The 27,416-nt window shown below is 42.4% G+C and overlaps 1 protein-coding gene across 1 annotated transcript in view; it reads left to right on the forward strand.

Moving 5' to 3' along the window:
- Positions 1-27,416, forward strand: part of LOC126152072 (uncharacterized) — a 126,848-nt gene that overhangs the window by 95,396 nt on the left and 4,036 nt on the right. Inside the window, exon 4 of the mRNA XM_049915983.1 lies at positions 15,629-15,798. Within this exon, the coding sequence (XP_049771940.1) occupies positions 15,629-15,798 (170 nt within the window). The remainder of the gene's footprint in view (positions 1-15,628; positions 15,799-27,416) is intronic.

Below are 27,416 nucleotides of genomic sequence, written 5' to 3' on the forward strand. Positions count from 1 at the left end.
ACCCATTAGAATTCCGATTAAAAAAGCCGAAGCATTTGAAACGAGATACTACGGAAGAATGTGAAAAATTTAATAGACACATGTAAAGCGAACGGATGGCTCGTAACAAAGGAAGGGACAGGATAGTAGCCCACCTGCTATGGTAATTAAGCAGAGATAACGCTGGAAGGAGCATTCAGAGGGCCAAATACTATGGAAACACAAAGATCAGACGCTGTAAAGCGAATTCTTCTGGGTGTTAAGTGTAGTAATTACGTAAGTACGGAATTATTAGCAGAAAATAGTGGAAGATGGGCAGCATAGGCCAGTCAAAACACTGATACCTTAAGAGAAACATTGCTGTACGGACACGTAAATTTTTTCACTGTTTTAGACCAAATTTCCTGTGTATTGTAGCAATAACGCCAAGACGATACTTCGACATAGCGGGCACAGCATCACAGGATGTTTGATCTTTAGCAATGTAAACATGAGAGGATTGCAATATTCTTCATATGTCTGCCAGTAACCAGCCCGTCTTATCTTTGAGTAAGAGTTCGCAGAATTTGGTGACACTAGGTCTTGCTCGGCCAGTTGCAGCTACATTTGGCACTAAAATCATTTTGCTGGTCTTTCAATGCATCTGTTACCTTGTGTACTCGTAGTATATTGACTAATATGTAGTGGTAATCTTGACTCTTCCATTCCAAACAGATGGGATATCAAATTTTGCCTATTGCCCTAAATCTTTCCCGTTTATACAAAATGTTTCTATTCCTTCCTAATATCCGTATTTCTTTTATAATCTAACTTTGTGTCTCCTTTTACTTTCCTCAGGAATTTTATTTCGTTAGCCCCTAATCGCATTTTTGTTTTTTATTTTGCGCTCCTGATATCCAACTAATCCAACTATCATTTGGGAAAAAGGTTATCAGAGACAGTGGCTGAGTTTCAGAGGTACATCCATCATCTTACCACCATGTTCACTTTTAATTTATATTCTCTTTCCTCAAGCCTTCTTTTTTTTTGTGGTCATCGGCCTTCTGCCCGCCATTAATTCCTCTCCTGGGCCAACGTCTTCATCTTAAGAGTAGCACAACCTACAAGTCCCTGACTTCCTCTACAGTTTTTGCCCTCTACATCTCCCTCTGTTACCATGGAAGTCATTTCCTAACAGATGTTGTATCATCCTGTCCCTTCTCGTTCTCAATGTTTTCCACACATGCCTTCGATTTTGCTCAGAACTTCCTCATTCCTTCACCTATCATTCTTCATTATTTTCAACATTAGTCTATAGCACCACATCTCAAATACTTCAATTTTCTTCTCTTCCAATTTCTCTACAGTCCATGCTTCACTACTTACAGTGCAGTGCAGTCTTCTTCAAATTAAGGCCTATGTTTGATAGTAGTTGACTTCTCTTCGTCACGAATGCCTTTTTTGCCAGTGCTACTGTGCTCTTTATGTCCTCTTTGCTTCGTCTGTCACTGGTTATTTTGCAGCCTAGGTAGTAGAATTGCTTAATTTTATCTACTTCGTGACCATCAATGCTCTTGTCAAAAGGTTAAAAGTTTCTCACTGTTCTCATTTCTACTACTTCTCATTACTTTCATCTGTGTTCGATTTACTCGCAGTCTATATTCTGTACTCACTATGCTGTTCATTTCATTCAATGGATCACGTAATTCTTCTTCTCTTTCACTCAGGAAAGCAGCGTCATCAGCGAATTGTATCACTGATATCCTTTCACCTTGAATTTTAATTCCACACCTTAACCTTTCTTTTATTTCCATCATTGCGCGTTCGACATACAGATTGAACAGTAGGGGCGAAAGACTGCAGCCTCTTCTTGCCCACCTTTTAATTCAAGCACTTCGTTCTTAGTCGTCCATTCTTATTATTCCCTCTTGATTCTTTTACATATTGTGTATTACCCGCATCTCCCTGTAGCCTACACCTTACGTCTTGGTTTATTCCTTAAATCAGTAAAGATGAATATCAAGAATTCTCCGCACACAGACAGCGGCCCTTTCCCTTGCCCATTATTCTCGAGACGAGCTAGCGGTACGTCTCTAATAACATCGCTGCCGAAATTTGGCTCTAAAGCTCTCTCTTTCCTTTGTCATTTAAGGAAAGTGCCGAAATCGCAATTGCAGCTGACGCGGTAACTGGGAATCACTATGCATAAGAGCGGTAATTACAGAGCCCTCAATTAACAAAACGAAGTGGCTAAATGTGACTCGATTCGGAGGGGAAGATAGCAGCAAGAAGAATATGTGGCACCACTAGTCTGAAAAGTTACCCTGTTAGCCATTGGAGAGGAACAAAAGGCTTGACGAGGTTTCTTCCTTCCGTAGAAACAGTTTGCAGTTAGAACACGTGCATTCACACAGCGTCAAACCGCAGTTGTACGGCACGTTGAAACTCTCATGTTAAGTACTTTCGTTGTATTGTCTTGGTAGCCGCCTGGAAAGTCCTCCTGTAATTACCTTATTGAAGTATTAAGGCTGCACTGTACGTATTCCTCACACTTAATTCTTTTCAAAATACAGGTATTTTCGAGAGATCAGTGAGACACCTTGACGTATGACGTATCACACACTTCAAACAATGGAAAATCCAAGATGGAATGTAATAATATTATTAGAAGGGTAATTGCTACTGAACATATTGCGGAGATACTGAGTCGCAGATTAGGCACAACAAAAAGACTGTGGGGAAGTGAACTTTCGACGGACGGGGCCTTTGTCGAAAACACACACACACAAATTCACGCAACTCACACACACATGACCGTTGTGTCTGGCAGCTGAACTCGGACTGCGAGAATAATTGAGTGTGGTCATGTGCGTGTGGGTTGCGTTTGCATGTTTGTTTGTGTGTGTGTGTGTGTGTATGTGTGTGCTTGTGTGTGCGAGTGAGTGAGTGAGTGAGTGTGTATTATTGTGTGTGTGATGTCTATTTTTGGCAAGGGCCCTGTTGGCTAAAAGCTCACTTTCCAACAGTCCAACAGTCGCTCTTTTGGGTAATAGTACAAAAGTTTTTCCCCTTTTGCTGTGATATATATATATATATATATATATATATATATATATATATATATATATACATATATATATATTAATCAGATACGTTGGTCATTGCACGAAAGGTACCATAGGCGTTCCACAATTTCTGTGCCTTTAGAGTGCATTACAAATTCTTTATTTTACAGGTCCATATTGATCACAATTTTTTTTTATTTCACTATGACTGGTTTCGTCTACTGCCATCTTCAGATCATAAAATATTCTGATGTAGTATCAACCTCAAACTAAACATAGTAAGTAATATGTACCTACATTTTTAGCTTGACGTTGATACCACATCAGAATATTTAATGATCTGAAGATGGCAGTAACCGAAACCGGTCATAGTGAAATGTAAAAAAAAATTACGTGATGAAGAGTAACCTGTAAAATAAAGTGCCAAAAATATGACCACAGACTCATTTTCAGACGTTATGTCTTCAATTGACTACCAATTCATGTTGATGGCTGTGAAAGTGGTAACAGAATAGTCCTACGACAATCTCATTGTGGTAGCTGTGTTATACTTACAGTATCCTTTGAGCTCAAGTTTTTACCACCAGTTATACTTCAGACATTAGTCAAGTCCATGTCATGTCGTGTTGCGACACTCCTGCTTGCTCGCGCGTGCCGTACACGATATTAGGCCGGTGTACCAGTTTCTTTGGCTCTTCAGTGTATCTTGAACTGCAGGTATGACGGTCTACACACCTTTCTTACATCCCTTGTATCTCTTACGCTTCATTCTCAACCCATTATTGTATTTTCTTCTTGGATCTCTTGCGTATTATGTACAGGGTCTCTATAAACGGATTATACAAGAGTAGCCCTTAATTATGAAAAGGGTAAATAGCTCCCAGATATGTTTGATACAGCACTAAGTGGAGAATATCAGCAAGTTTTCTTTCTGTCTAACACCGTTAGTTTTCGACGTTCCCACAAGGTGGAACGTGCGAATGAGTTATTTCTATAGTCATCATCGACTCAATTAACGGTGCAGAGAGTTCGTAGTGTTGTTTACGGTTCTATGAATCCAAATCCGCTACTGCAGTTCAGAGACAATGCTGGACTAAATGTCACAAGCCATCACCTCAAAGTGAAACTGTTATTAATTGGTACTACCGTTTCACTGAAACTGGCTGTATATCGCATTGGGCAAGATCGAAAAGCACTGTCTGATGCAGCACTGAACAAGCTCGGGAGTCTTACCTACCACACTGTAACATTAGCACATTCAATTCTAATCTGGGACGAGTCGTTGATGTACCCAGACTGCCGAATCTGTTCAATTGTTGCGCCTGAGACTGGTCTGGTGTCCTATTTGGTACAGAGCTACTTTCAGTGAAACGACTGTACCATTTTATAACAGTTTGTCTTTGAGATGGTGGCTTGCTTGAGATATTTAGCCTGAATTGTCTCTGAACTGTAGCAGCGGTTTTGGATTCATCCGTAAACAGCACCGCACACACTCCATGAGGACTGTTGGAATATCACATTCTCGCGTGACATCTACAGGGAATGTCGGGAACGGATAGTGTTAGGCGGGAATAAAAAATAGCCATATACGGTATTCGGTGCTATATGAAACATTTCTGTAAGTTCACCAGCCGAATTCGCAATTGCGAATAATGACTACCATCAGCAGTAGATTCGAATAACCACAATGAAAATTTGTGTGTGACCGGGCATCGAACCCGGATTCCCCCGCTTGTCGCGAGCGGTCGCCTGACCATTTGGCTATCCGTGCACGGCTCATGGCGAGGCCCAGACTTCCATATGTCGTGAACTACACGTTTACGATCTAATAACACCGGCACTGTAAAGTCGTATTTATCATCCGATACCGGGCATGCCACTTCCAAGCACAACGTGTGATCCGTACGGGGATACACATAATGGATGTGCTACCGCAGATCGTAGACGTATGGTTGACGACATATGGAAGTTTGGGTATGGCCGTCAGTCGTACACCGATAGCCAAATGGTGCAGTCAGCTTACGGCACGCTAGCGGCACGGACGTCTTGTTTACGTCCTCGCTGCGCAGCTCGCTGGCGGAGTTGTTTACGTGATCCTGCCGTCGTAGCGCGCTACATTTCCTTCGGCAGAGAATGGCTTATGCCCACAGAAAATCGACACTGAAGATTAGCTTTTGCACCTGAATATGACCGACCAAAAGCACTGAAAATCGAACAGTTTATCAGAGCTACAGTCAAGATATATTGCAACGATCTTGTTGGCATTCACCTGTCTATAGTGAGCAGTGTGGTATACGTGAAATTGGTTAACGAAGACATAAGTGACAAAATTCTAAGTGCTACTCAAAGTGGTCTTAAGTTCTGTCACTTTGATGGACACATCGGTGACGTAACTGTGGAACATGTGGGACTATGACTGCTGACGATACCTGTATTTAAACTCCCTTCCGAGGTGCATTCAGAGGTAGTGGTATCTGCATTCCACCCATATGGAAAGGTGATTAATCATACAGCTGAAAAGTGGTTCACTTCACTACATACCCGGCTCTCAGTGGAGTACGACAGATCCGCATAGAGCTAACCAAACATGTGCCGTTCTACTTATGTATTGATGGATGCCGTGCAATTATTATTTATGATGGCCAGCCGAAGACATGCTCGGGATGTGGCAAAGAATGACACTTCCGTTCCAGATGTGTGCAACGCAAAATCACACAGTTACCGCCTGGGGACCTGCTGGCCACGACCGATCCGATGGTGCTACCGCTGACGTTTGTCAAGTTCTCCATAACGACCCCCGACCGCGATCACCACTGGCTCCTAATACCGACACATCGTCGTCTCCGGTAATGCCTCAGGCTGTTGCGGACGGATCGACGCCCTAGCCTCCTCCTCCAGATATGTGCAGTGGTGAGCAGTCTCTAGGACAGGGGATCGCCCTTGACTCCATGGTTGTGCCTACCAATGTTCCTGTGCCAGAAAAGGCGCCTTCGGACACTGAAGATCACGTGCGCAAGCAACGGTCACCGAAAAGACGTCGGAAACGGCGGATCGCCCCGTCCGACAACTGTAGGACGTAGTCTCAAGACGATGAGGATCACAACTATCAAGGTGTTCCCCCGATGGACGATTCCGTGGTGGAAGTACCAGTCTGCATCCCGTCGGAGGTACAACCATCTTTGCATGCGCCAGGCTCTGTACCTATGGTCGTTGAACAGCAGCTGAGGTAGCACCACTCTTCCACCGCCGGACAACGTTCCTGTTCGCTACTGCTCTTCGAGCCTCCATGAGCGCCCCAGTAGTCCCAATTGCACGACAAGCTTACAGGATTGACTCCATCAATGTCAACATCATTGGCACGCCTGTCAAACTACAATTTCTCCGTGAAATATTGAGGGCGTCGGACCTCGATGTAGCCCTTTTGCAGGAAGTTCACCTGGCGACGTTTCCTAATATCTATGACTATGTGTCCTACCTCATGCCGAGTGCTGACGGTGGCAGTGGGACAGCTATAGTTCTAAAGGAAGGCATTGAGGTAGACGACGTGATTTCCTACTACCGGTTAGAGGTATTTCTGTGACTTTCCATGGTGTCCGAGGCATCAATGTTTACGCTCCCTCGGACACGGCCAAGCGACTGGAACGCTCGCGATTCAACTCAGAACAGGTCGCTTCTTCGTTTGTAGGCCGCTAAGACCGTACCATTCTTGGCGGCGATTTCAATTGTGTGTTATCCCAGAAGGACCAACATCCCCATTTCACCACATATCAGGAATTCAAGCTGCTGGTGCATGAACTGAACATCACCGATACTTGGGACCACGTGCATGGTGATCGAACTGGATATACATACGTCACAAGCCATTCCGCAAGTCATCTCGACAGTGTCTACGCTTCCCAAGGAATCGTAACTGCCACGTTTGACGATGAGTTATTGGCTACCGCCTTTTAAGACCATATCGCCTACATTCGCCTCGGGGAAGATCACTTTGGATTCCGTAGAAATGTTGGAACGCGTGAGGCAATACTGATCCTACGATTTATCTTAGAAGATAAAGGAAAGACAAACCTACGTTTCTAGCATTTTTAGACTTACAGAAAGCTTTTGACAATGTTGACTGGAATACTCCCTTTCAAATTCTGAAGGTGGCGGGGGTAATGGCCTTTCGCACCCTGTACTTTATCCCTGCTGCCTTCAGAATTAGAAAATATAGAGAGCGAATGGCTATTTACAATTTGCACAGAAACCAGATGGCAGTTATAAGAGTCGAAGGGCATGAAAGGGAAGCAGTGGTTGGGAAGGGAGTGAGACAGGGTTGTAGTCTATCTCCGATGTTATTCAATCTGAAATTGAGCAAGCAGTAAAGGAAACAAAAGAAAAATTCGGAGTAATTATTAAAATCCACGGAGAAGAAATTAAAACTGCGAAGTGCGCCGATGACATTGTAATTCTGTCAGATACAGCAAAGGACTTGGAAGAGCAGTTGAACGGAATGGACAGTGTCTTGAAAGGAGGATATAAGATGATCATCAACAAAAGCAAAACAAGAATAACGGAATGTAGTCGAATTAATTCGGGTGATGCTGAGGGAATTAGATTATGAAATGAGACACTTAAAGTAGTAAAGGAGTTTTGCTATTTGGGGAGCAAAATAACTGATGATGGTCTAAGTAGAGAGGATATAAAAAGTAGACTGACAATGGAAAGGAAAGCGTTTCTGAAGAAGATAAATTTGTTAACATCGAGTGTAGATTTAAGTGTCAGGAAGTCGTTTCTGAAAGTATTTGTAGGGAGTGTAGCCATGTGTGGAAGTGAAACATGGACGATAAATAGTTTGGACAAGACGAGAAAGAAGCTTTCGAAATGTGGTGCTACAGAAGAATGCTGAAGATTAGATGGTTAGAACACATAACTAATGAGGATGTATTGAATAGAACTGGGGAGGAGTTCGTGGCACAACTTGACTAGAAGAAGGGATCCGTTGGTAGAACATGTTCTGAGACATCAAGGAATCACCAATTTAGTATTGGAGGGAAGCGTGAAGGGTAAAAATCGTATAGGGAGACCAAGAGATGAATACACTAAGCAGATTCAGAAGGATGTATGTTGCAGTAGATACTGGGAGATGAAGAAGCTTACACGGGATAAAGTAGCATGGAGTGCTGCATCAAACCAGTCTCAGGACTGAAGATCACAACAATAAACAACAAAAATGAACTCATAGTGCTGTATTCCTGTCCATCCGTGAACATTTTTGTACTTTCTTCTTTTGTTGATCATTTGAAGACTTTCTCCTTTTACACAAGATATCTTCACAATTACCTTCCTTGTATCTATAGTATCTATGTTCTCTCTCCATATGTAATTGCCCTTTTTAGAGACGTCCACGTCCCTTCAACTGAACTGCCTACTCTGGTATCCCCTATCGCAATATCCACATACTTAGCGAACATAAACCCGACATATGATTCTTCAGCACTTCACCGTCTCATTTCTTTTCACATGGATTCTTCCGGGCTATTTTCTTAGACATCCGTTTACTCTTAATCAGGGTTTATACCTGCACCTGAGGACGCCTTACAACCCGTCATTCGATTTCGGAATATCTGTCTGGCCGTCATGTAATACATCTGGAATCTTCCTGTTTCTCTGGGTCTTTACCAAGTATACCTCCTCCTATTGCGATTCTTGAACAGAGTATTAGCTATTACTAGTTGAAATTTATTGTAGAACTCAGTTAGCCTTCTCCTCTTTCATTCCTACCTTCAAGCACATGTTCTTCTGTGGCACTTCCTTCTGTTCCTTTCCCTATAACCGCGTTCCTATCTCCCTTTATATGCTGAATTACCCTTTCGAAATCCTTATATAATTTCTCCATCTGTTCATCTTCTGCTTGCCACGTCGGTATGTATACTTACAATATCGCTGTCGGTGTTGGTTTGCTGTTGAATGTGACAACAATCCTACCACTGAGCTGTTCGTAATAGCTCACTCTCTGCCCTACTTTCCGGTTTATACGGAAACCTATTCCCTTTATACGATGTTCTGGTGCTGCTGCAATGAAATTCGTTAAAGATGAAGAACGTAATTAAAAATCTGGATTTAAAACGACAATTCAACTGAGCCCACGTGTCGTTTTATTGCCAATATCGTTGTTTGACCGTTAGATCCTTCAGAAAATGAATCAATAAAAACATTCTTGCTTAAAAAAAGGTGTCGGGAAAAAGTTACATTTATCTGTGTAATAGTTATTTACCAATTCACTACAATTACAGAGACCGGAAGAAATTAAACACTACAGTGTGTGTTACTTCCGGTTAAAGACACTCCACCGTATATGGGAAAGGCTGGGACAACGTTAAAAGTGGCATTTCTAAGCATGTGTCACTTGATCTGCGTAGTCCGCGTCTTTCACAGGTTGTCAGAAGAGGTACGAAGCTTATTTCCGGATACCAAAAACTGATTTCCAATATTAAGTAGATCCATTATTAAGCAGATCGTTGTGAAAGCCCTGTCAGTGATTCAGTATTTAAAGCCATTGCACTAGACAGAACTCTGAACCATCAAACAATCATAACGAGATGGTAGGCGCGGATTTCAGCTACAATTTACTACGTTTGAAATATCCCGAGTATTACTAATGTGGACATCGCTCTATATGATGAAGCACCTTCAACTACAGCAGAAAAATCTTCGAAAGCGAGAATTGACTTAACTTTCATTGTTATACAGTTCGATTTCCTGCCACAAGTGACCTGCCAATTCAAAAAAACAGGGCTACTTTTGACGAAGTAAGTGAAAATTGTGGATGATGCACTGCAAAGAGTAGAGGGAGTGACGAGCAAATGGAATCCGTTAGAGAGGGAGAAGTGTAAAATGGTGTTTTTGAAAAACACTGATTTTGCCAAACTTAGAAACGTTCAAACTTCTACAACGTGATAGTTCTATTACAGTAGGAATGAACCTTAAAACAGTTAAGTGTTTTTCATGTGCTTCATTTACCTCTGTTGATATGGAGAGAATTTTATCACATGAGGAATGTATTATCTGACTGGAGATTTAACATGACTCAAGAATGTAAAAAAAAAAGAAAAAGCATTTGGTTGTCATGTGTAACTAATAAGCCAATAAGGCACTGTAGTGTTTCAAATGGTTCAAATGGCTCTGAGCACTATGGGACTTAACTTCTGATGTCATCAGTCCCCTAGAACTTAGAACTACTTAAACCTAACTAACCTAAGGACATCACACACATCCATGCCCGAGGCAGGATTCGAACTTGCGACCGTAGTGGTCGTGCGGTTCCAGACTGTAGCGCCTAGAACCGCTCGGCCAGCCCGGCCGGCGGACACTGTAATCGTAGGCTTTGAAGAAGTCTTTTCATTTTTATGGGAAGTACACTTATCATTTTACTTTAAAGTTCCTTTAAAAGTATGATACAACTCGATGTTAACTTTAATACGCCGATTTTGTGAAATTCTGAGTAATGCAGTAAATAAGTAGTAAAATATATTAAGTAATAAATAATAGTAATAATGGTAATAACAGTAAAAATAGTAAGTAATAAATTGTTGTTGTTGTTGTGGTCTCCAGTCCTGAGACTGGTTTGATGCAGCTCTCCATGCTACTCTATCCTGTGCAAGCTTCTTCATCTCCCAGTACCTACTGCAACCTACATCCTTCTGAATCTGCTTAGTGTATTCATCTCTTGGTCTGCCCCTACGATTTTTACCCTCCACGCTGCCCTCCAAAACTAAATTGGTGATCCCTTGATGCCTCAGAACATGTCCTACCAACCGATCCCTTCTTCTGGTCAAGTTGTGCCACAAACTTCTCTTCTCACCAATGCTATTCAATACTTCCTCATTAGTTATGTGATCTACCCATCTAATCTTCAGCATTCTTCTGTAGCACCACATTTCGAAAGCTTCTATTCTCTTCTTGTCCAAACTATTTACCGTCCATGTTTCACTTCCATACATGGCTACACTCCATACAAATACTTTCAGAAATGACTTCCTGACACTTAAATCTATACTCGATGTTAACAAATTTCTCTTCTTCAGAAACGCTTTCCTTGCCATTGCCAGTCTACATTTTATATCCTCTCTACTTCGACCATCATCAGTTATTTTGCTCCCCAAATAGCAAAACTCCTTTACTACTTTAAGTGCCTCATTTCCTAATCTAATTCCCTCAGCATCACCCGACTTAATTCGACTACATTCCATTATCCTCGTTTTGCTTTTGTTGATGTTCATCTTATATCCTCCTTTTAAGACACTGTCCATTCCGTTCAACTGCTCTTCCAGGTCCTTTGCTGTCTCTGACAGAATTACAATGTCATCGGCAAACCTCAAGGTTTTTATTTCTTCTCCATGGATTTTAATACCTACTCCGAATTTTTCTTTTGTTTCCTTTACTGCTTGCTCAATATACAGATTGAATAACATCGGGGAGAGGCTACAACCCTGCCTTACTCCCTTCCCAACCACTGCTTCCCTTTCATGTCCCTCGACTCTTATAACTGCCATCTGGTTTCTGTACAAGTTGTAAATAGCCTTTCGCTCCCTGTATTTTACCCCTGCCACCTTTAGAATTTGAAAGAGAATATTCCAGTCAACATTATCAAAAGCTTTCTCTAAGTCTACAAATGCTAGAAACGTAGGTTTGCCTTTCCTTAATCTTTCTTCTAAGATAAGTCGTAAGGTCAGTATTGCCTCACGTGTTCCAGTATTTCTACGGAATCCAAACTGATCTTCCCCGAGGTCGGCTTCTACTAGTTTTTCCATTCGTCTGTAAAGAATTCGTGTTAGTACTTTGCAGCTGTGGCTTATTAAACTGATTGTTCGGTAATTCTCACATCTGTCAACACCTGCTTTCTTTGGGATTGGAATTATTATATTCTTCTTGAAGTCTGAGGGTATTTCGCCAATTTCATACATCTTGCTCACCAGGTGGTAGAGTTTTGTCAGGACTGGCTCTCCCAAGGCCGTCAGTAGTTCCAATGGAATGTTGTCTACTCCGGGGGCCTTGTTTCGACTCAGGTCTTTCAGTGCTCTGTCAAACTCTTCACGCAGTATCGTATCTCCCATTTCATCTTCATCTACATCCTCTTCCATTTCCATAATATTGTCCTCAAGTGCGTCGCTCTTGTATAGACCCTCTATATACTCCTTCCACCTTTCTGCTTTCCCTTCTTTGCTTAGAACTGGGTTTCCATCTGAGCTCTTGATGTTCATACATGTGGTTCTCTTATCTCCAAAGGTCTCTTTAATTTTCCTGTAGGCAGTATCTATCTTACCCCTAGTGAGATAAGCCTCTACATCCTTACATTTGTCCTCTAGCCATGTCTGCTTAGCCATTTTGCACTTCCTGTCGATCTCATTTTTGAGACGTTTGTATTCCTTTTTGCCTGCTTCATTTACTGCATTTTTATATTTTCTCCTTTCATCAATTAAATTCAATATTTCTTCTGTTACCCAAGGATTTCTACTAACCGTCTTCTTTTTACCTACTTGATCCTCTGCTGCCTTCACTACTTCATCCCTCAGAGCTACCCATTCTTCTTCTACTGTATTTCTTTCCCCCATTCCTTTCAATTGTTCCCTTATGCTCTCCCTGAAACTCTGTACAACCTCTGGTTCTTTCAGTTTATCCAGGTCCCATCTCCTTAAATTCCCACCTTTTTGCAGTTTCTTCAGTTTTACTCTACAGGTCATAACCAATAGATTGTGGTCAGAGTCCACATCTGCCCCTGGAAATGTCTTACAATTTAAAACCTGGTTCCTAAATCTCTGTCTTACCATTACATAATCTATCTGATACTTTTTAGTATCTCCAGGGTTCTTCCATGTATACAACCTTCTATCATGATTCTTAAACCCAGTGTTAGTTATGATTAAGTTAAGTAATAAATAGGTATTAATAAATAAGGAATGTAATGTCTTACTGGGTTGCCATTTAATAATTATTATAGCTATTGAAAATGCCATTTTGCTTGATTTATAATGCTTAAAGTTCCGGTTTCTGCTCATAAATGTCAAACTGTCGGTTAAAAATAACTTATTTGTTAATAAAAATGATCGGTTCTGAGAGACTGTTGGTGACCGCCAGTATTACGCTGTAACTCAGGTGCTTCGTCGTTTTTTGATTCATGTATAATTTAAGCTTTCTCGGTGCTCTACCATATGCACAGTCTATCACTCATTTACTTTCGTTCAGTGCCTAATATTCTGCTAGAACTAGTACATAAGTAAGGTGTATCTCAGCTCCGATTATTGATTTTGACCTATCTACCCAGTGTCTTATAAAAAAATGGCTCTAAGCACTATGGGAGTTAACATCTGAGATCATCAGTCCCCTAGACTTAGAACTACTTAAAAGTAACTAACCTAAGGACGTCACACACATCCATGCTCGAGGCAGGATTCGAACCTACTACAGTAGCAGCAGTGCGGTTCCGGACTGAAGTGCCTAGAACCTCTCGGTCACACGGCCGGCTCAGTGTCTTATAGTGGATGGTGTTCCCACGATATCGTTTATTACTGAGTTTCGTTCCCGGTGTTCTTTTTATTTTTTTGCCGGAGATCTTTTTGCGTGTGATACGTACATACTGCAGAGAGGCTTGTTATTATAGTGGGAAATTCGCACAGGCCAATCAGCTTCAAGCGCTTTTTCCCGGCAACTATTTCCAAATATTTCGGTGTAACGACATTTCCTCTTTCATATTCCATAGTTATTACCAATCTACGTCCCGTGAAACTTGGAAAATGGGTACACAGAACCCTGATTTGTTCCCTAAAATGTTATTATTGTTTCCAAGCATTTGTTTGCTCCCCCTCAAATAAGTGACAGAGATAATGGAACACGCAACTATATTATCAGAGCATTATATCCTACTGTTTTGGTAATCTAGAGTTTATTGTTCAAAGCAGCACTGTGCGTAGTAACTGAATGCAAATGGAAGTACAATTTTATTTCCTTTGCGCGATGTCCCAGTCAGCTCTTCCTTTGTTAGCTATATTCGTGAGTTATACACATTGCAGCAATCTGTTTGGTTAGGCTTTTGGAACTACGTTGATACCATTGTATGTAAACATACGAGACAGAAGTGTAGAGGCCACGCGGATGAGATGTCTGTCAACAAACTTTAAAACGATATTCCACAGCTCGTACTGGAAGTCGTTCGGTTCATTTTAGATGACATTATCTACATTGACAGCTATCTAAACAGCAACATGGTTCACGTACTCTTAGAAAAACATACGTTTTATGAAATTAAAAGCTTTCCAAACAACTGTTTTGACTCATATTTAACGAACACAACGTGGAGACCTGTGCTGAATAATTCAAACAGTGTTGCAAGGAATTAAAATTTTATTATTATATAATGCCGTACATACTTACACTTGTGCTTTAGCACACGTCAAATACTAAATATCCTCTGACATGCGTACATTTTATTGTCATATTTGTACTTTGGTTTATTTCACTGTAATATTACGTCTACATTAAACGAAAGCGAGGCTAATGGAATAAAAAATATATATAATTTAACCACTGTTAATATCAAACGTAGTCTAATACGTACTCTCATGACAAACGTTTCCACTGGAATGTTTCAACTCTGACGAGAGAGAGAAAATACGTCCTGTGACCGTCATTACCCGCCAGCTACGTCAGTTTTCAGGGAAACTCTATACAGGAGAAGCGCTTTGGTGCAATTCACCTTAGAGATGTTAAGAATGGTAACAGTACGTGTTACTTACACCATTTTCATAATGTACGTTAGCCTTCCTGTCGTTTAATGTAGACGTACTCTTACTTAGGGATTACAATTACAAATAGTCTAAATTGGAACGATTACATAGATAATGTTGTGGGTAGAACAAGCCAAAGACTCCGATTCATTGGCAGAACACTTAGAAGGTGCAACAGGTCTACTAAAGACACTGCTTACACCACGCATGTCCATCCTATTTTCTGGAGCATTTCTGTGCGGTGTGAGATCCGCATCAGGTGGGACTGACGAATGACATCGAAAAAGTTCAAAGAAGGATATGTAGCTGAAGGATATTACTTCTGCTTTACTTGATGACTTTCCGTGTATTACTACGAACTGTGACGTTTCTGACCGGAAATCACGGATCCAGTAGCACAACTGAGGCGTTACTCCGTAGGCACGCAGTTTGGTAAGAAGACGCTTGTGAGGAACGGTTTCAAAAGCCTTCTGGAAATCTATATATGCACTAATATAAACTACTTGCTGTGTACCAGTACGAGATTTAAACTTGGTGCGTGACATGGCGCTCTGACGACGGGAAAATTAGTCTAGGAAGCCACTTTCCACAAGGGTATGCACCAAGATTTACGCAAAAACAAAAACTTACAGTTACATTCTACACAGTAAAATATACAGTTATGTTTCACTTCTTTACGGAAGCACGTGAAAAAGAAAAGGAAGAAAACAACAACTAAACTAAACTACCGTGTACTGGACAACTGCTGCTCTGTTACGGTAGCCAGTGGGTCTGCTCAGCTCGCCGTATGGCGGTATACTGCAGTGAGCTGGTGAGTGAGTGTGGTGTGCCCGGTGTGTGCAGGAAAGCGGTCCCGGGACCCCTGGCGGCTGCTGCGCTGCCTGTCCACTTCGTCAGAGCAGTCCCTGGAGCAGCTGCCGCCTTGCTACCTGCCGGAACCCATCACCGCGGAGTCGTCCAAGGAGCAGGTCTGCCCACGCCGCCCAAATGGCGAGGCCATCACCATGCTGCCGGTAAGAGACTCTACCAGCCGGCTGCTGCGTTCTACGCTATTCACGTACTTACCTACTTGAGCAGTACCATGCATTGCGCTAAACTGATAATGAAATAGCTACAAATTCGCACCACCCTCATTAATGTTAATGCAGTTACACGTTGTTGTTGTTGTAGTGGTCTTCAGTCCTGAGACTGGTTTGATGCAGCTCTCCATGCTACCCTATCCTGTGAAAGCTTCTTCATCTCCCAGTACTTACTGCAGCCTACATCCTTCTGAATCTGCTTAGTCTATTCATCTCTTGGTCTCCATCTACGATTTTTATCCTCCAGGCTGCCCTCAAATACTAATTTGGTGACCTCTTGATGTCTCAGAACATGTCCTACCAACCGATCCCTTCTTCTAGTCAAGTTGTGCCACAAGCTCCTCTTCTCCCCAATTCTGTTCAGTATCCCCTCATAAGTTATGTTATCCACCCATCTAATCTTCAGCATTCTTCTGTAGCACCACATTTCTAAAGCTTCTATTCTCTTCTTGTCCAAACTATTTATCGTCCATGTTTCCATGTTTCACTTCCATACGTGGCTACACTCCATACAAATACTTCCTGACACTTAAATCGATACTCGATGTTAACAAATTTCTCTTCTTCAGAAACGCTTTCCTTGCCATTGCCAGTCTACATTTTATATTCTCTCTACTTCGACCATAATCAGTTATTTTGCTCCCCAAATAGCAAAACTCCTTTACTACTTTAAGTGTCTCTTTTCGTAACCTAATTCCCTCAGCGTCAACTGACTTAATTCGACCGCTTTCCATTATCCTGGGCTTTTGTTGATGCAGTTACACGTAATGAAGAAATATTCGCACATTTAGGCTTCAGTGATTCCTTCTATAACGTCCGCAAAAAGTGAAGCACCCAGAAAGGGAGGATGAATCTAATTGAAACTTCATGGGTTGATAGAGTATTTAATGTTATTTCGGCGATTAAAAGGTTGATTAAAATTTACACTGAACTTGGCAGTATGGACCCAATTATCAGTATGATATTCACCCCTTCTGTCTTGGATGCATGCACCGATTCGGCAGGGAATGAAATCCTAAAAACTTGTATTAGTCCTGAGGGAAACTGGTGCACAACTGTTGCACAACTGTCCTTGATATCCTCGATACTGGCACTGGGCACACTTGACATCTGAACTGGTCCCACACATATTCTATCGAGGATCTGGTGATCTTTTTGGTCATTGGGGAACCTCAGAATAACGCATACAGATCACAGTGACATGTGCCATGCGTGGAGGAACATTATCCTGTTAAAAATTGTCCCACAATATGTTGCATAAGAAGTAATAAATGAGAGCACATTACGTATGTGATGTAAAGCAGAGCTGTCAAGCTTCCCTGAATCAAATGGTTCAAATGGCTCTGAGCACTATGGGACTTAACATCTATGGTCATCAGTCCCCTAGAACTTAGAACTACTTAAACCTAACTAACCTAAGGACAGCACGCAACACCCAGTCATCACGAGGCGGAGAAAATCCCTGACCCCGCCGGGAATCGAACCCGGGATCCCGGGCGTGGGAAGCGAGAACGCTACCGCACGACCACGAGCTGCGGACCTCCCTGAATCATTACCATTCATGACCAGAAGTCAGTCCACTGTTTCGCTGCACCATGGTGCCAGGGGTAACACCGTTGTGTCTCTCCAAAATATTGGATGAACAAGACCTAACGCCTGGTCGCCTGCATACTAACCAACTACGGTTTTACAGGCTAGTGCAGAAACGCAAACCATCGCGGAACACAATGTGAAGCCATTCATCAGCCGTCCATACTTAACAGATCATGGCAACGATTCAAAGGCAGTATTAGTAGTATGGGCGCCTGCATTTGGGACTGTAATTGCTTAGTCCAGCTGCTGCTAGTCACCAACCAATGACGTGGGATAACACAGGGAGTCCAATAAAATTTAGAACGTTACAAAACAAAACGTTTATGATGGTGCCGTGTAGTTGCAAACAGCTTGCTATTTAATAACGTTGTGGAGGTTGTACAGTTTATAACATTCTATAATACAAAGAAATAACATTTTTAGGCCTATTTTCTGTTCCACTATTTATTTCTAAATCATAATTCGTTTTACAGACCAGAATAAAAGTATGCACTAAAAATGGCATAAAAGTGGCGAAACATCTCCTATCTGCCAGTCCTGTCTTTCAGTGTAGTTGTGCCAGTAATTTCCTTTCTCCTCAGATTCTGTATCCCATCGTTAGTTATTCGATCTACCCATCTGATTTTCAGCATTTATTTTTAGTATCAAATGTCAAAACTTTCTGTTCTTTGTCCACAGTAACTATCGCCACGTCCATAAAAGGCTGCATTTCGTACAAAGGTTTTCAGGAAAGACTTTTTGACACATAAACGTCGGTTAGACGTTTAAATATTTCTCGATTAATAAAACTCCTTCCTACCCCATCGTCAACCTGCATTACGTATTCTCTCTTTTTTGGCTTTTGATAGTGATCTTCTTACCCAAACAGTAAAATCGTTCTACAATTTTACTGTCTCATTTCCTTGTCTAATGCCTTCTGAATCACGTGACTTTAATTTACTACTCTCCGTTACTCTTACCTCACAACTATTTGTGTTCATTTTACAAATCATTTTACAGACTCTTTTCAATAAACTCTTTTTCGTTCAGCTGGTGTTCCAAGTCCTTTGCGTTGCACACGCCAAATACCACATGACAAAATATGGTCCTGTACATATTTTAAGTAGGAAATGGCCATTAAAGAATAGTGTTTCGGGTACACGTCAAACACATTACCACGGGGTGTGAGTTGTGCTTGGGTAGCTCAGTCGGTCGAGCACTTGCCCGCGAAAGGCAAAGGTCCCGAGTTCGAGTCTCAGTCCGGCACACAGTTTTAATCTGCCGGGAAGTATCATATCAGCGCATACTCCGCTGTAGAGTGAAAATTTCATTCTAGATACATTACCGCAAATACGATTATTCAATTATCTGAGTGTGAATATAATGCAATAGTGATACAGTACAATGGAAACGAAACAGCAAATAGCTGTCGAAATATCGGAGAAAATGGGTCTCATAGCTTTTACGAGCTTAATACATATCTGACATCTTAAATGTTATGATGCGACTGCAGCAGGCCTTGTAAAAGGTACGTGTAATTATATGTAATTTCGATAGAACTAATAGGAATTTATAGGATTTACTTTGCCTTCATGTACTTGCTTTGTTTTCTTATATGACACCAGCGTCCTCCATGCTGTCAGTTCCCTTGAAAGTTCTGTTTCCCCATTCTACAGTTCTCCCTCTTACTCCCTCCCCCCACGAAAATGTGTAACACACCACTATTTATCATTTACTTTAGTTCCAAGTGAACAGAATTCATGCAGTTAGGTTACTAAGTAGTCTCTAATTTTGATGTTTTCTGCTATTCCTTATTACTTTTGCGTTTGCTCAATCTATTTCCTCTCGGTCCATACTCTGTACTCATTATACCCTTCAGTACATCCATCAGGACTTTTAATACGACTTTTACTGAGCATAGCAATGTCCGTAGGTAATCTTACTAAATGATACTCTAAGATGAAGAAGTTAGCACAGGAGGGGATCTTACTATGTACTACACTGAGATGAAGAGGTTCACGCAGGAGACTAATGCCTAGTGGTTCACATAAAATCCGAGTACTGATATCCCAAAAGAAGAAATAATCCACACTGATCTTTCCCTAATTTCCCCCACTGTGCTATCTGTACATGTAGAAGCAGTGACAAAGGATGTCAGTGTAGGAACTGGAGGATTCTTTAGAAATGTGAGATGTCGAAAGCTTTCTTGGAGCATTTCCGAAAGTAGGTATTACTAGACTGTAAATGTACTCTTCTTCAATGAGATGATTATGTTAATAGCTTTGAATTCCTGATATTTCAGCGACAGTATACATCAATCTTACGGGTGGAAATGTGTTGCTTTAGAAGCCTAGTATGTTTCTTCACTGCACATACTCCGTACATTATTGCCATTCCCTCATTAGAATGTTACAAGCTTCTGTTATACAGGGTGTTTCACAGTTCATATTTCAGGCTGCCGGTGGTTGAGGAGAGGACTTAGTAGATAAACTTCTGATAAGGAAATGTACCGTTTGGATAGAAAATGCAGGGCTATTACAAATGATTGAAGCGATTTCATAAATTCACTGTAGCTCCATTCATTGACATATGGTCACGACACACTACAGATACGTAGAAAAACTCATAAAGTTTTGTTCGGCTGAAGCCGCACTTCAGGTTTCTGCCGCCAGAGCGCTCGAGAGCGCAGTGAGACAAAATGGCGACAGGAGCCGAGAAAGCGTATGTCGTCCTTGAAATGCACTCACATCAGTCAGTCATAACAGTGCAACGACACTTCAGGACGACGTTCAACAAAGATCCACCAACTGCTAACTCCATTCGGCGATGGTATGCGCAGTTTAAAGCTTCTGGATGCCTCTGTAAGGGGAAATCAACGGGTCGGCCTGCAGTGAGCGAAGAAACGGTTGAACGAGTGCGGGCAAGTTTCACGCGTAGCCCGCGGAAGTCGACGAATAAAGCAAGCAGGGAGCTAAACGTACCACAGCCGACGGTTTGGAAGATCTTACGGAAAAGGCTACAGCAGAAGCCTTACCGTTTACAATTGCTACAAGCCCTGACACCCAATGACAAAGTCAAATGCTTTGAATTTTCGGCGCGGTTGCAACAGCTCATGGAAGAGGATGCGTTCAATGCGAAACTTGTTTTCACTGATGAAGCAACATTTTTTCTTAATGGTGAAGTGAACAGACACAATGTGCGAATCTGGGCGGTAGAGAATCCTCACGCATTCGTGCAGCAAATTCGCAATTCACCAAAAGATAACGTGTTTTGTGCAATCTCACGGTTTAAAGTTTACGGCCCCTTTTTCTTCCGCGAAAAAAACGTTACAGGACACGTGTATCTGGACATGCTGGAAAATTGGTTCATGCCACAACTGGAGACCGACAGCGCCGACTTCACCTTTCAACAGGATGGTGCTCCACCGCACTTCCATCATGATGTTCGGCATTTCTTAAATAGGAGATTGGAAAACCGATGATCGGTCGTGGTGGAGATCATGATCAGCAATTCATGTCATGGCCTCCACGCTCTCCCGACTTAACCCCATGCGATTTCTTTCTATGGGGTTATGTGAAAGATTCAGTGTTTAAACCTCCTCTACCAAGAAACGTGCCAGAACTGCGAGCTCGCATCAACGATGCTTTCGAACTCATTGATGGGGACATGCTGCGCCGAGTGTGGGAGGAACTTGATTATCGGCTTGATGTCTGCCGAATCACTGAAGGGGCACATATCGAACATTTGTGAATGCCTAAAAAAATTTTTTGAGTTTCTGTATGTGTGTGCAAAGCATTGTGAAAATATCTCAAATAATAAAGTTATTGTAGAGCTGTGAAATCGCTTCAACCATTTGTAATAACCCTGTATATTTTATCATGGATCACATTCAAATCTCCCGCGTCGCGACAGATTCTATATCAGTGGTTACCGAGATAAAGGGCGAAACGCTATTCCTCAACTCGTTTTCGTTGAAAAAAAAAAAAACCAATAGACAAGAAAACTGTTGATCTGAACACAGCAGTCGAAACAAAATGCGATCTAAGCAAGAAATAAAGTATGGATTCCACTTCGGATATTACAACAGAGGAATAACAAAATACAATGTTTTCCTCACAAATCTGCCGCTCGAGAAATTCTGCCAAAGAAATGACGGAAACAAAATTGCTAGAGAATGGTCGATACAGTATTGCCACATAACGGTCCAGGGAGCCCAGACCACCGTTACACAACCCTCTTGAGTCACAATGCGAATCTACTACTCCTGGAGATCCGGAACTACCAGCAGTAGAAGCGCGTGGATATTGCGGCCGGTATGGTAGATGCACCGGCTTATGAGGCCGGTTGACGGATGTATCTTCTGGGACTACTTGCGACCACTTGAGTAGGGCAATAATCCGCTTGTTGATCGTGATCTCTGTCGCTGCGGTCGATCCTCAGTGCTCGGACCCAGATGGCCGTTTGCTGAGTCACGAGGCTGTGATATCGTCTCCAACATCGGCATCGGTCGTACCGTAAACATCGGCTTTGGTTTCACTCGCTGTGATGAAGGCATCGCGCATTTCTATTTCATCATGCTGGATACCAACGGCGCAGGAGGTAGGGGCGGACGCTGCAGTAGGAACAACAACTGAAAGGCGGACGCCGTCTTTAGTCCCTATTATAATTATGACATCATGCACTTATTCTCTGTTATAAGGCACTTCAGTCTGGAACCACGAGACCGCTCCGGTCGCAGGTTCGAATCCTGCCTCGGCAGGGATGTATGTGATGTCCTTAGGTTAGTTAGGTTTAAGTAGTTCTAAGTTCTAGGGAACTGATGACCTCAGATGTTAAGTCCCATAGTGCTCGCAGGCATTTGAGAACAACGGCTGCCAGAAACTGGTTCGCGACTCGGATGGTTGAGCGTGGTGCTCGATGGGCGCGTCGCATATTCGACTATGAAGCCGACGTCCTTCGCCACTTGAATGAGAACCCGACGATCGGTGCTCAAAACGTTGTCCATGGCGTGGCCTCCTGTAGAGGAAACAATTCAGCGCTAATTATCTTCACTTTTTTGCACTGCGTAGCGAGAGATATGAAACTAATGCAGTCTTCAAACTTAATTTGCATCCAAACGGTACTGAAAGGAGTGTCGGGAACAGCTAGAGTGGAAGTGCCAGGCGATAAAATGAACATCAAATGGCTCTGAGCACTATGGTACTTAACAGTTGTGGTAAGCAGTCCCCTAGAACTTAGAACTACTTAAACCTAACTAACCTAAGGACATCACACACCTCCATGCCCGAGGCAGGAATCGAACCTGCGACCGGAGCGGTCACGCGGTTCCAGACTGAACCGCCTAGAACCGCACGGCCACACCGGCCGGCTAAAATGAACATCATTCACCTTTATTTACTTAGGCCAGGACAACAGTGGTTTAATGTCACGTCCAAATGACACAACAAGCAGCCAAAAATATGCAATAAAACAAAGCTGCTGAAAGAGCTAGCCAGATCCCTTACAATATGCTGGCACTGCACAGCAGGTCGCCGCTGTCCACAAGCACTGGAAGTGCCGACCCACACAATTTCCGTCTAAGTGTTCGCGCAGCCACTGTTTCTGATTAGATTCCATACAACAATTTTATGTGAATACCGGGCAATAACTCTGGTGATTCTTAAGCCCCAATGATTGACAAAATGAAAACAACCAGAAACACTGGTAGTACAAAGAATTGTACAATGTGGTAATTACGCCAATAAAAGGAAGCAAATGAATTTAATGTAGGCTAAAAAAAGAATAAAACATGATTCTACAGTTCAAGTAAGGTAGTTAATTGCCTGTTATGATCCAAGAAATTTGTGAATACCACAAAGAAGAATTGCCGGCCGGAGTGGCCGAGCGATTCTAGGCGCTACAGCCTGGAACCGCGCGACCGCTACGGTCGCAGGTTCGAATCCTGCCTTGGGCATGGATGTGTGTGATGTCCTTAGGTTAGTTAGGTTTAAGTAGTTCTAAGTTCTAGGGGACTGATGACCTCAGAAGTTAAGTCCCATAGTGCTCAGAGACATTTGCACCAAAGAAGAATTGGCTACCGAAGACCGTCAGAACTTATAATTTCAGTAGCAACAATAATCTTAAACTCTTTGTTAGGAACCCGAAAATATTAGTAACAAGAATTTCCAATAAAGGTAGAATAAATTAAAACTCGTCTTTACGCATAATATAAATAATTTATTTCCTAAAACATTTTAACTGCCTACAAGGCGACAGAAAATTCCAGTTGCAGACACTAGAATGGCTAAGAATATCTGGAAAATCCTAGTCTAAGCGTGTCGAAACACGGAGAAAAAAATCATACACTGTAGGCTTTCACGTCCGGTATTGTCTTCGCTTAAAACTTCCGGTCTCATAGGCTACAGGCCGACCAACACACGAGTTAGCTAGACACCTTGTCTCATTGCTGCAACCTTATGTTGATGGGACGGACAGGAATATAAAAAATTCAGCTCATTTCACTGACAAGTTAAAAGAAAGAGCTTGGGCCCGGATAATATCCTCGTCAGTTTTTATATTGTGTCGTTAATTATCATGATTCCGGAAAACTAAGCTATCTTACGCATAGCAGATACTTTTCCTACCGATATTATGGCATTATTCCGACACTGCCTCACGACAACCTATTTTCAATATAATAGTGAATTTTAAGAACAGATTTACGGTGTGGCTATGGGCAGTCCTCTTAGTCCTGCTGTGGCTAACTCGTTTATGGAGACTTTTGACAAACGGGTTTAGCAGACTGCCAGTAAGAGACCAGCCAGATGGTATCGCTACGTCGATGACACGTTCGTAGTATGGAAACATGGAGCAGATGAGTTGCATACCTTCCTGAGACATTTTAACTGCATTAAACCGAAAATCAACTTTTACTATGGAGACAGAGAGTAATGAACAATTGAATTTCCTGGATGTGTCTGTGATTAAACGACGGGACGGAACGATGGGCCATAAGGTGTGTAGAAAGGCAACACATACTGATCGTTATCTGCATAAAGATTCAAACCATCACCCTAGACAAAAGAGAGGTGTAATGAAGACCTTGGTAGACTAGGGGTACAAAATTTGTGAACCTGTTTATTTAAATGATGAGATTGAACATCTACGGTCAACTTTCGTGAAAAGTGTCTGTACTAGGAAGGATATAGATCGAGCACTTCGCTCTAGGCAGAGAATCAGGAGCAACGACGAACAACAGTCGCCAAACGGCAATGCTTTTCATCCATTCCTTAGTAAGGTCACAGACCACATTGGGAAAGTTTTAAAGAAGAACGGGATGGAAACTTTTCAGATCCATCAGGAAAATAAAAAAATATTTAAGATCGGCAAAAGATGCTAGATACCCTTTGGCTACACTGGGAGTATATAAAATTCCTTGTTGTTGTGGACAAGTTTATATCGGTACCACAAAGAGAAGTGTGAAAACCCGTCTTGTTGAACATAAAAGGAATTGCCGCCTGGGTCACACGAATAAATCGGCCGTAGCAGAACATATTTACCAGGAAGGTGATGGTTCAAATGGTTCAAACGGCTCTGAGCACTATGGGACTTAACACCTGAGGTCATCAGTCCCCTAGAACTTAGAACTACTTAAACCTAACTAACCTAAGGAAATCATACAGATCCATGCCCGAGGCAGGATTCGGACCTGCGACCGCAGCCGTCGCGCGGTTGGAGACTGAAGGGCCTAGAACCGCTCCGCCAAACCGGCCGGTAGGAAGGTGATCATGAAATAAAATTCAGCGAGACGAGCGTCATATCTAAAACCTCGAATTATTATGCGCGCATGTATAGAGACGCTATCAAGATTGATAAACACCGTAATAATTTTAACAGGAAATACGATGATGTTAAACTGGATAAAATTTGGCTGTTAGCGTTGCGCCGCAAGCGTGACGATCGATTACTTTCAATGGAGAATGTTGGCATTACCAGATAATCTTATAGCCTGACGCTACGTGATGGACAGTTGTGCCCTTTGCACTGCCTATATAATCAGCGCTTCCTCGAGTTCTCTTCGCAGTTCGCCGCTTTACCTCGTAGGATGTCTCCCGCAGTCGGAGACAAACGTCAGGAGTGAGTTTTATACATAGGCCACGGCCTATCAGACCTGAAGTTCTAAGTGAAGACGGAGACATAAAATCTCGTCCGTTCGCAGTCGTGTTTCCCACAACACATAAACGTTGTGGGCAGATGTTCCCAAGGGTGTCACCAAATCCACTTGCTTCTTACATCGGCCAGGATTAATCTAGGTGGGCCCTGTACGCGTCCGCTACCAGTGTACCAGTGCATCCAACTACAGCTTGCGACCGGTCGTGCTACTTAACCTATCCCACGTTACAGGTGGAAACCCTCCAGACAACGCGCCCACTTTCTCTTGTAGTTCAGCACCGGCACAGTACACCACGCTCACCCATGGATGACTCTTCCAGATATGAGGCCGAAAATGAGGAATGCTGTGCCTTCAAGCTTCACAGGCCGTCAGGTTCTGTCCTCTTGGGAGATGCTCACAAACACACTGCTGGGCATCCAGCGTAGATAACTTCTAACAAGGGAACCTCCCGTTCGCACCCCCCCTCAGATTTAGTTATAAGTTGGCACAGTGGATAGGCCTTGAAAAACTGAATACAGATCAATCGAGAAAACAGGAAGAAGTTGTGTGGAACTATGAAAAAAAAATAAACAAAATATACAAACTGAATAGTCCATGTAGAAGATAAGCAACATCAAGGATACTATAAGCATAGAAGCGCCGTGGTCACGTGACTAGCGTGAGCAACTGCGAGGGCAGAGGTCCTTGGTTCAAGGCTTCCCTCGAGTGAAAAATTTAATTTTTATACAGCCTATACAGGACAAAAGGATCAGCCATTGTCCAATTTTAGTGTGGGAGTAGATGTGATTACCATTCCTCCATGTTGTACACCTCTTGTACAGCCGTTAGATGTGTTTGGTTTTCGGCAAGTGAAATACTTTGTGAAAAGATTCTATGATTTTGCGAAGCTGCACAGGTACACAGAGCAGTATTGTTTACGTGATCGTGTGTCAATTATCAAAGTTCAGGCGCTCACACATACTAAACTTCGCTCTCCAATATTGCAGGACATGTTCAGATTTGCTTGGATTTGACGGTCTGCACAAGGAAAAATTTGAAAACGTTAAAGACATATGTTTTGTCGGAGCACAGGGAAAACTGTGCGACTGTGGCACTGTTGCATTCATTTGTTGCAGTTTATGTGACAAACTTTTATGTTTTCACCTCATTTTTGGGAGTGATTATCACATCCACAAGGAAACCTAAATCGGGCAAGGTAGAAGAATCTTTTGACCCATTCGCCAAGTGAACAAGTTAGGTGGGTCGACAACATATTCCTGTCATGTGACGCACATGCCGTCACCAGTGTTCTATGGAATATATCAGACCCGTTTTCCTGTGGAGGAATCGGTTGACCTATGACCTTGAGATCAAATGTTTCCGGTTCCCATTGGAGAGGCAAGTCCTTTCGTCTACTAATCGCACGGTTTTTCGGTGCGGTCGCAAAACAGACACTAAACGTATTACAGTGAACAGAGACGTCAGTGAACGAACGGACAGATCATAACTTTGCAAAGATAAAGAAAGTAAACTTCTCACTCGAGGGAAGACTTGAACCAAGGACCTCTCGTTCCCCAGCTGCTCACGCTAACCACGGGACCACGGCATTCCTGAGCTCACGTTCTCCTTCATGTTGCCTATCTTGCGCATGGACTACTCAGTCTGTATATTTTGCTTATTTTTTTCATAGTTGCACACAACTTCTTCCTGTTTTCTCGATTGATCTGTGTTCAGTTTTTCAAGGCCTATCCACTGTGCCAACTTATAACTAAAAATCTGAGGGGGGTGCGATGGGGAGATTCCATTGTAAGGAAAGGCTACTTATAGGAAATGGAACGGCTGGGTGCAT

The sequence above is a fragment of the Schistocerca cancellata genome, chromosome 2, assembly GCF_023864275.1.
Source record: "Schistocerca cancellata isolate TAMUIC-IGC-003103 chromosome 2, iqSchCanc2.1, whole genome shotgun sequence".
NCBI lineage: Eukaryota > Metazoa > Arthropoda > Insecta > Orthoptera > Acrididae > Schistocerca > Schistocerca cancellata.